The sequence below is a fragment of the Antrostomus carolinensis genome, unplaced genomic scaffold, assembly GCF_000700745.2.
Source record: "Antrostomus carolinensis isolate BGI_N321 unplaced genomic scaffold, ASM70074v2 scaffold988, whole genome shotgun sequence".
In the NCBI taxonomy this organism is placed as follows: Eukaryota; Metazoa; Chordata; class Aves; order Caprimulgiformes; family Caprimulgidae; genus Antrostomus; species Antrostomus carolinensis.
The window spans coordinates 18,580-28,227 of NW_010333452.1; the positions used below are offsets into that span (position 1 = coordinate 18,580).

The window sequence follows — 9,648 nt, forward strand, 5'->3', positions numbered from 1 at the left end:
CTGGCCAGTAAATTTTATCCATCATCACACAATTAAAAGTTGCTGTTAGAGAAAATTATTACTGGAGAAAAGAAAGCACTTGGTAGTCAACTTAGGAGTTAATGCTGGAAGAAATCCTGTTATTTCATTCCACCTACAGAGAGCGGCTTCTTCCGGCTGCAACATTAATTGGAAGTACAGACCCCATCCAGCCCTGCAGAGATGGAGAAAGCCAGCTTCATAGCTTACAGGACACTCATCACTGACACAGTCAAACCCTTCTGAGTACGTGCATTACCTGTCTCCACCAACACTGTCCCATGGGTAGTGTTTTGGGCTGAGATCAGTGCTTCTCCTGGGATGGTGGGAGGAAGTCTCTGGGAGGTCTCCATGAAGAGACAGGTTCACCCCTGTCAAAACTGCCCCCAAATCCCAAGGAAAATCCACTGAAGGCCTGAGGTGTCCAGAGACAGCTTGTCCCACCGTGAGCTCTGGTCTCCAGGAGGTGGCCATGCAAACAAAGCCAAGGGGCCATGCCGCAGGTGAGGGCAGCCGCGGTGCCGGTGCTCCTACTGGCCGCGCCACTCAGACGGGAGGGAGGTGGGAGTGTGTCCCACCACTTTGGTCCTTCTCCACCCCCTGCTACTGCAGGTGGCTTGGGAAGGACCTGGTGTCAGGCAAAATGGAGGGCAGGTTTTGGCAGTGCTATGGAGCTCCTGTCACCCACCCCCAACCTCCTCCTGGCTCAGGTTGAGGGAGAAACAGCTGGGCCTCTGCACTGACGTTACACACAGAACATACCAAAAGAAGAACTGTCACAACAATTTCTATTAACAAGGTGGGACAAATCCAGCCCTGGCAGAAGCGGGAGACATCTCACTGGCTTCAAGGGAGAGGAGCGGGTGCCACGCCACGGCTGGACCTGGGCCTGAAGAGCGAACGAACAGTACGACCAAGCCTACAACAGACAGCCTCACTCCACACACACCAGCGACTACCTAATCCGCCTCGGCAATGTACAGCAAGAAAGCGTTTCCAAAAGGCATCAGCCTTATTGAAAAGGCGGCTAAGAAAAGGCTGGTTGATCCGAATTTGCACAGGTTAGCCAAAGGGAGAGAACTGCTCTGGGCCACCCCAGGGTAGCAGCCTGGAGGCAAATCTTACACTTGTGTCTCTATACAAAAGTTACAAAATCAAATGGTGACATTATATTACATCTATTGTCCATAATATCACAGTGCTAGTTTTAAATGGCTAAAAACAAGAAAGGTTTTAGATTTAAGACATCCCTCCTGTAGAAATGTAACCCCTTTGTCCTGCTGTTGATACCTGAAAGCAGCCTTGTTTGAAAAAGGTAAATCCAATTAAATGTGCTAATTGAAATTAGGAGCATTTTTCCTTGATAATCTCATATTTCCTAACATGTCCCATTGTTTCCCAAGGAAAAATTAAATAATATGAATCCCAGCCTGAAAATCAAAATGTTGAAAAGAACAGTTCTAAAGCCCAGACGCTTCTTACCAGGTACTAACTAAATAAAACCCTTGCAGATTTAAATACAGATTACTTTGACATGTCTTCAGAGTGTGTCAGCTTTCCAACAACGTTCACAATGAAGTTTCACTTCTGAGGCCATGGAGTCCCTACTCATCCTCTTCAGTTCTGCTTTCCAGGGTATCTGTACTGTCTTCCACTTCTTGAGCCAGGTGTGCTAAAGTATCTGCAAATAAATAGTTCATCAGTGTTTATTTCCCCATACAGGTACAACAGCCTTAATTTGATTCCCTGTTCCACCAGGTACATGATCCTCCATGGTGCTCGAACTTGACATAAACAATCCACTTGACTTGCAAGACAGTAGTTAAACCTGGAGTGGGGTACTCTGAGTGCATCACAGCCTGACTTTACAGGGGATGTCAGACCTCAGGACAGGTAGTCAAATGAGGTGATGATCCCTCTCATAAAAAGCAGGGCAGTCACCATAGTGGGAGAGCTATCTGCTCTCTTAGTGAAATCTGCTCAAACTCTCAGTTCTGAAGACATAATGAGTCCTAACAGCGCCACACAAAACCAACACAGAGGCCATAATGTGCAACCTGGAGGTCAGGCCATAGATTTGGCTCATGTTTCTTCTTTGAATGATCAAACCCTGTGGTTGCCACCACCCAGAAATGTCAACTGGAATAGCAAGTGATTTGACAGGTGATGACCATTTGTCATCATCCCTTTGAAGGTAAGGGAAGGTGCATCTCGCACCCAATCCTGGCTGCTGTCTCCGGGCACCTGGGTGGCAAATGGTGCACTGAAATGGAAACCATGTCACTCTTTAAGGGAAAAGGAGAGCACTGAGAAGAAAAAGAAACAGAAATAAATAGACCAGTTCCACACTGGAGCATTTACTGCACAAACTACACTCCAACAAGCTCTTATCTCTAGCCATATTTACCCCACAGTGACATTACTAGTCATATCTACATATTTGTGAGCTCCTGCTACATTAATGCACTCCTGGGACACCATGATTCTTTGAAAATGTGCAGCTGTTAAACACTTTGCTTCTAGGCTAGGAGGCAGGGAGGTAGATATATGCTGTTGAACACGATCACTGTTTCCTAAAGTGAACTACTAACATCCAGTAAACAGCCTGTTGGCCATGCAAGTGGCCACGTAAGTGAGCCTGATGTGGATGAAAGCACCATGTGTTCAAAAGATACAAGGAAATTTTCAGTCCACGGGGCTCCCTTTCCAGTGCGTGTGTTTCTAGGCACCTTCAAGCACCTACTGCTCTTTGGTACACTATTAACTTCAGTGCATGGCATGGCCTGAAATTATCTTCTTACAGAGAAAAAGGATGAAAATTACTCATTCAGACCTTCCAGATCCATTTGCTGCTGCTGCTGCTGCTGTTGCTGGTGCTGCTGGACACAGACTCTTTGGTCACCATGAAGACCCTTGTCCTCTGCTGATTTCAGGTCATCAGGAGGCCAGCGCAGCTCCCCGCTCTCCACCTCCCCAGACTCAGTCGGCTCCACCACGATCGAAGGCAGTCTCTTGGACAGCTTGGGATACTTCTCACGTGAGTCTGGGAAGGCCTGGTGACACATTTGGGGATATGTTCATCAAAGCCTTGCCCAGGGATGCATATTCAGAGTAAGCAGAGTACACACTCCATCTTAGCATCCTTTTTACATTTGACATGCACTCCTACGTCCACCAAAAAAACTCTTCAAACTGGTGCAGGGCGAGCAGTCCTGCACAGAGAGGATTTTGAAAGCAGCTGTTTCCAGCTCCTCACTGGCCAAGTGTGGATGCAGAGGGACTAATAGGTCTCAGCACACTCTCCCCTGCACGTGCTATCCCTCATTGGGCAAAGACCAGGACCAGAAACCCAGTTTTGCTCACCAGTGCGTCAAGCAGATGAGATGAGTGCTGTGACTTGTGTGATCTGATGTGTGTAGTAAAAATGAAGACTTGGGCAACAAAATTCATTACAAAACACACAATTGTGCTTCAGTTCTGGTGGGTTTCAGGAAAGAAAGGTCACTGCTGCAACGCTAAGCTAAATGGCTGCTGCAGCCCTTCTAGCTGCTGTCCTTTTACCCTGATATGAAATTAATGTTTTCTTGCAGTGACAGTTTATTAAGAAACCACCATTCTGCAGAGCTATTTTCTGTAATGTGAAGCACTGTATTTTACGATGCATTCATGCAAAACAGGTCGCCCCAGAGATCATCTTTACACCGAGGATGGTGCCAGCTATTATTTTCATTTGTCACATTGAAGCTGCAGGTGAAACACTATGCAGCGATTAGAGCTTGAAGCTGAACTACATCTTTTTAGTGAAGGATATTGTAACACATAAAAATGCTTTCTTGCTTTCAACATAGCTGGTTCATTTAAATCTCTCAGGGTACTTTGTTTTGGACTGAGGTTTTTTTCTGGGGATTTTTTTTGAGGAAAAATAATTCTAGCTCCTCATGGATGTTAACATAAGACAAACTGCTGTTTTGCTGATACTTTATCTCCTGGCTTCTCAAACATCCACATACCTGCACTAACAGGCTGTATTTTTTTCCGTGCTAGCTGAGTTTTCTTTTCTTTTCTTTTCTTTTCTTTTATTTGTAAGCCTAAAATCAAGGTGCAGACTAGGGGACTGAACTAGGGGTTGAGAGCAACAATCATCCCAGTTTAACTCCAGGTGCTGCCACAAGTTTGCTGTGTGCTGGTGAGAACCTCCCGACACATTTGCAACACGTTCACTACTGAGTCGGGGTGTCTGGTCAGACTGAGCACTGCTGGTTACGTGAGCCAGTCTCTGCACAGCTCCTGCTAAGAGCACAGACAGAAATACACAGATCTTAGTACTGTGTTCAGTGTTGGGCCCCTCTCTACAAGAAGGATATGGAGGTGCTGGACTGTCCATGGTCCAAAGAAAGGCAACGAAGCTGGTAAAGGGTCTGGAGAACAAGCCTTATGAAGAGCAGCTGAGGGAACTGGGATTGTTTAGTCTTGAGAAAAGGAGGGTGAGGGGAGACCTTATCACCCTTTACAACTACCTGAAAGGAGGGTGTAGTGAGGTGGGTGTCGGTCTTTTCTCTCAAATAACAAGCGATAAGACAAGAGGAAATGGCCTTAAGTTGCATCAGGGGAGGTTTAGATTGGATATCAATCTAAGGATAAATTTCTTTACTAAAAGAGTGGTCAAGCATTGGAACAGGCTGCCCAGGGAAGTGGTGTAGTTACCATCCCTGGAGGTGTTCAAAAAACACATAGACATGGCACTTCAGGACATGGATTAGTGGGCATGGTGGTGTTGGTTTGACAGTTGAACTTGATGATCTTGGAGGTCTTTTCCAACCTTAATGAGTCTATAATACTCCCTAACCACCATAAAACTGGGCACACCCTTCAGGACATTGCCAGGAACCTAGGGGTTGTAGTGTCATAACTCACTGTAGGTATTTGCTCCACAGCTTTTGCAACCTTCCTTCATCCCATTAACTGCTCTCTCTAAGACCTTTTGGTTTTGTTGTCCCAAGTAGCATCAGAAATGGCATGGGGAGGCAAGCCCTTGGGAAGGGCAATTCTCTTCCTACGTGTCTGGAAAGCAGCAAGCACATTTTTACCATTGCTGTGATGCCTGTACGTGACTTCTGGAGATGGAGAAGGACAATAATTACCCTCATGCCCTCACTCCCCATAGTAGTGTTGTGGGGATTCATTACTCTTTGCAAACCTACATGAAAGTAAAAAATGTTATAAATTATCATTAGTGTTGCAAAGTGAGACACAACTAAAGGAATTTTCCATGCGAGAAAGCCCCTTCAGTGCAGCTGGACCAAGTGAAGGTAAAACCTTCCTGATGCCTCCCTGAGCTGCACTCACATGGGAATAACTCGTCCTGATGAAGCAATGCTACTCATCCTGCCTATCAGAAAAGTGTCCCCCAACTTCCCATTACATGCATGAAACAAATTTCCATGGCAGCTGTCTTGATTCAGAGGAATTTATAAGAAGTTGCCAATATGATCCCGTTATTTCCAAATATGAGACAAGGTGAAAATTCCCTGGCCAGGACAGGTCCAGAGACACCCCTGAGCAGCAGTGCACTCTTCTTCAGAGCTATGGTGGAGCCCAGATCCCTAAGCCTCACAGCTCTGCTGGCAGAAAATAGCCATAAAATTGTGGGAAAATTGCCTTATATCCTCCCAGGGCTGCACGTGCAGGTGGCAGTGACCTCTTCCCCGGGCTGCTGCTCAGCCTGCTCGGGTGGCAGAGGGCTGCACAAGAACCACCCCATCCCCAACCCTGGTGGCAACCCCTGGTAGGGGGATCCAATGCAACAAAATTTCCACTTTTTCATCTGCTTTCTAAAGCCCTAGGAAATGACACATACTAATCTAAAAATTTTCTGAGCCGATTATTATGGGTGCAACAAAATTTAGGAAAGGCACCTGTGCAGCCTCAGCTTGGCTATTTTAGTTTGTGTTATTCTCATATGGTCTTTTCTCACACCAATCACATAATGTTTTTTTCCACCAGAGCCCATATTTACCAGGTCTCTCCAGGAATGAGTCAGGACTGGCAGGAAGCAGAGCTGCCTTTCGGGCCTCACTGTATTTTTCTGAGGAAGCTGGAGCGTGTGACAAGTGGGCAGGAGACTGCAGGAAGAGAAGGACCGGTCTCCTGGCCAGAGCACTTGGAAGTTGCTGGAAGAAACCTAGTTTTCCCACTGAGTCACTGACTGTGGGCTACCTCTTGTTTCTTTTTGCTTTTTTGCCTCAGTTGGCCATCACTAAAACATGGATGGGATCACCTTCTCGTGGAGAGGTAGGATAAAGGAGCTGGGGGAAAACCTCTGGAGCACATGATCAGGGACACCATAGAAAAGCCGTAAAGACGTACGTGGAGTTGGAGTTGGCACGGAGTATGGACAGTGTACACTAACACAATGATGAAAACATGTGCCAGTGAAAAAGAGGAAAGAGAATATTGAAAACATGCTCTCCGAGTGAGCAGCATCCATCCTGTGCGGTCAACGAGGCACGGGAAAGGCTATGGTCTGCTCTTTAATTGCATACAGCCCTTCATTACATGCACAGGTGATCTAAAAGGAATTTGCAAAACTTCAGTTCTTACTTGCCTGGCTTCCAAATACTTGACTTTAACCTGCAACAGCCTTAGCTCCTAGAGTAGCTTTCTGAGTCTGCTCACAATAATACATCTTGTGTTGAGAAGCAACTCAGGTCCACTGGGAGACATTTAGGTGGTTTGTCCCCAGCAGTGACACCAAGAGTCACAAGTACAATCACACAGCACAAATTGGGGCATGGGGGTCTCACAAGGAGGTCGAGACATGGTGATCCCTCCTGCTGGAACCAGCACTGCAGGCAGGTACCCCAGTGGGTGTCTGAGACCCCCCTGGGGACAAAAAATGCTCTTGCACTTGCCAGCAAATGGCCGTGACCAGTGCTGCTGCTACCATGCCACAGCCATTTATGGGAATTACATCATTGTTTCAAACGGTCTCTTTTCTAAAAAGGGAGCTCCCTCTGAGCCCAAGGAAACTTAGCTCATTACAAGAGTGGCTGTATAAAAGCTGTGGTACAGTATTGGCTGGATGCCTTCCTCACGTGATGGTTGCTCAGATCTGAACCCTTGGTGACAAACCCCCCCTTTCCCTGCATCCCCACAGGGGCAAGACATTGCTGCCACCATGCCCCAGCAGCCTGGCACCTGACAAAACCCTCCCATCAGAACCTAAAAACCTTCCACCTTTTAAAAATAAAACCTAAAACACCTAAAAATAAAAAATAAAAGGATCCAACATGCCTTTCAGGGCTTGTTCTTCTGGCAGTTGTGCTCTGCAATTCAACATCTATGGGCATGACAGTTACTGGTCGCATTACATTGCTTTTCCAAAGCAACTCAGAATCCTCTCTAGTTTTTCTAGAGTTACCTGGCTTGAAGGTCCTCCTTCTTCCTCAGGAGTCTGGCTGAGCGTGAATTCTTCCATCACCGGTTCCCGTGTGTTCATCACCTCTGTCATGCTGTGAATATTAAATCAGAATTGTAAAACTCAACTCTGAGCTTTGGCCTCACAGCTAATTTAACAAAAGATTTGGGGTTTTCATATTTGTTAAAATAATCATGTTACAGATTGTCCTTCCTAAAGAGTTTCCCAAGAACTGTTTCCTTGGCCCTCCAAGCCTCCTACTACCACTGCATGCTGTGATGCAGAGCAGGGCATCGGCCCCCGCTGCCCCCCAAGGAGAGCAGAGAGGAGCCCCATTAGAGTCCCAGAGCCATCAGCAGAAAAAAAAGCAGGAAAATATGAGCCCTTCTATGTTATCAGCAACCACTTCATTAATAATATACAAGCTCAGAAACTCTGTCTGTTGACCAAAAAAAATTACTCATGGAAATATCAGCCTTGAATTAAATTCTCATATTGATTCTTCATAACATCTTCAATATTTGTTCTTCCCAGATGTCTCTTCTAGGTATGAGAAGCTAGTTATGAGACAGCACTTCTTTTTAAACTGTTAATTCCAGACACACCAGCTGTATTGGTGTCTAAGGGTCAGATTTTCAGTAGTCTTTACTTGCCTAACCATTCAGAGAGGTGTCGAGTGGAATTTTCAAACGCATCAGGGAAGGTTTGGCACCTAAATCTCATTTAAATCGGGGACTTAGGAACCAAAGTGGCTTATGTGCCCATTAAGCATCCCTCTGTGCTGTTTGGCACCCGAGGCACTACAGTGCTGGCCCTCACACTCTCCTTGTTCCACCAGGCACGTTGGCAGCCCAGAGCAGAGGGGTGAGAGCCAGCTGCAGCCCCCGCCGCAGGGAGCTCAGCCCAGCCCATGGCTGGGTAGCCACATGTCTCTACAGCATTAGAATTTTCCACACATTTGAGCTTTATAGATACAGCATTCTATGGAAAAAATTGAGGATGACTGAAAACTTCATAATGAGCATTAAGCATGTAGGAGCAAACAGAGCCTGAACCACTCTGACCTACAGACTGAAGGAGCCACGTTCGTCTTGGAAGGGAACACATCAGCCCTGGTTGGGTTTGGTCCTGGGCATGTCACTCTCCCTAGCTGGCATTTGTCAGGTACAGCAGCTACTGGCTGCTGGAGCCCGCAGCACGCAGAACGTGGGCATCATCAATTAAACCGCCCTGCCACCTGCCACAGCGAGCACCCCTTTAGGCATGACTAAATGCTGCCATTAATTCTGGTCCTGCTTCACACACAAAAGCCTTCTTTGTAAAGGCTGCTCCTACTGAGAAATGCAAACTAAAACATCTAAAGGATAACTGTTTCAGGCTTACATTACCAATTACCCCACAAAACTAAATTTTATATTATCTGCAATTACTACAAAACCCTTCACAATTACTTTAATTAGCTGTAGCACAGAGCAGCGTGATATCGCAGAGACTTTCACTCCCACTGCATCATATTAGAAAAAAGAGCACAGCAGACCCAGGAGACACCTGAGTTCAGCCGTGGCCCAGGACCTGACCCCATAGTCATCTTTCAGCTAAGGGAAAAGCCCTGAAGCACCAGCCTCGGACCCAACGGACGCTGAATCAAACAGCAATGCTTCCTGGTACACAGGCACACACAACAGGAGAGCAGAACCAGGCTCTGAAACTCAGCAAACTCCTGCTCTGGGCATCTTCCAGCTCACACAATCTGGATCCTCCCAGAGCCTTAGCACAGTAGAACAGGGGCAGATTCTGTCTGCTATGAAGAGACTTTTGAGCTCCCTGCCCTTGCTTGGACCTTTGGACCCTGGGGATAACACATCAGGACACCACAAACCCCCTCGTCAATAAAATACATTTATTTTCTGGACATGTGCTTTTATTCTTGCAGCATCTAGTGGGCCACACCATTGGTCACCCATGGATGACAACATTGAGGGACTGGTGATCTGGAAATGAGAGACCCTTTCCTGGAGCAGTGACCATGGGCTGTTCCAGCTGTTTCTACACCCCAAGACAGCACTTAGAAGGACAGAGCTGTGCCCTTGGACCCTTCCCTGCCTAAAAGGAAAGCAGCACTCCCTTCCTTGCCTCCTCCCTCTGATCACCCCTGGTGCTCGTGCCTTCTTTCCCCATCCTGGTCTCTGCCTTGGTCTCAGAGGGACCCTTTT

At 46.7% G+C, this 9,648-nt stretch overlaps 1 protein-coding gene across 1 annotated transcript; it reads right to left on the reverse strand.

The window, feature by feature from the left end:
* Nucleotides 1-1,622: 1,622 nt before the first annotated feature.
* LOC104529507 (protein LBH) lies at nucleotides 1,623-7,528 on the reverse strand. Its single transcript, XM_010173845.2, has 3 exons — nucleotides 7,439-7,528; nucleotides 2,852-3,071; nucleotides 1,623-1,699 (listed from the first exon to the last, which is right to left on the reverse strand). Exons 1-3 carry the CDS (start codon nucleotides 7,526-7,528, stop codon nucleotides 1,623-1,625), a joined length of 387 nt encoding a protein of 128 aa, XP_010172147.2.
* Nucleotides 7,529-9,648: the final 2,120 nt, after the last annotated feature.

Excerpts from the sequence above, each read along its gene's own strand:
- LOC104529507 (XM_010173845.2), bottom strand. The coding sequence starts at position 7,528 with ATGACAGAGGTGATGAACACACGGGAACCGGTGATGGAAGAATTCACG. Across the intron at positions 3,072-7,438 it reads AAGGAGGACCTTCAAGCCAG|GCCTTCCCAGACTCACGTGA; the intron begins GTAACTCTAGAA and ends ATGTGTCACCAG. Across the intron at positions 1,700-2,851 it reads GCAGCAAATGGATCTGGAAG|ATACTTTAGCACACCTGGCT; the intron begins GTCTGAATGAGT and ends ATTTATTTGCAG.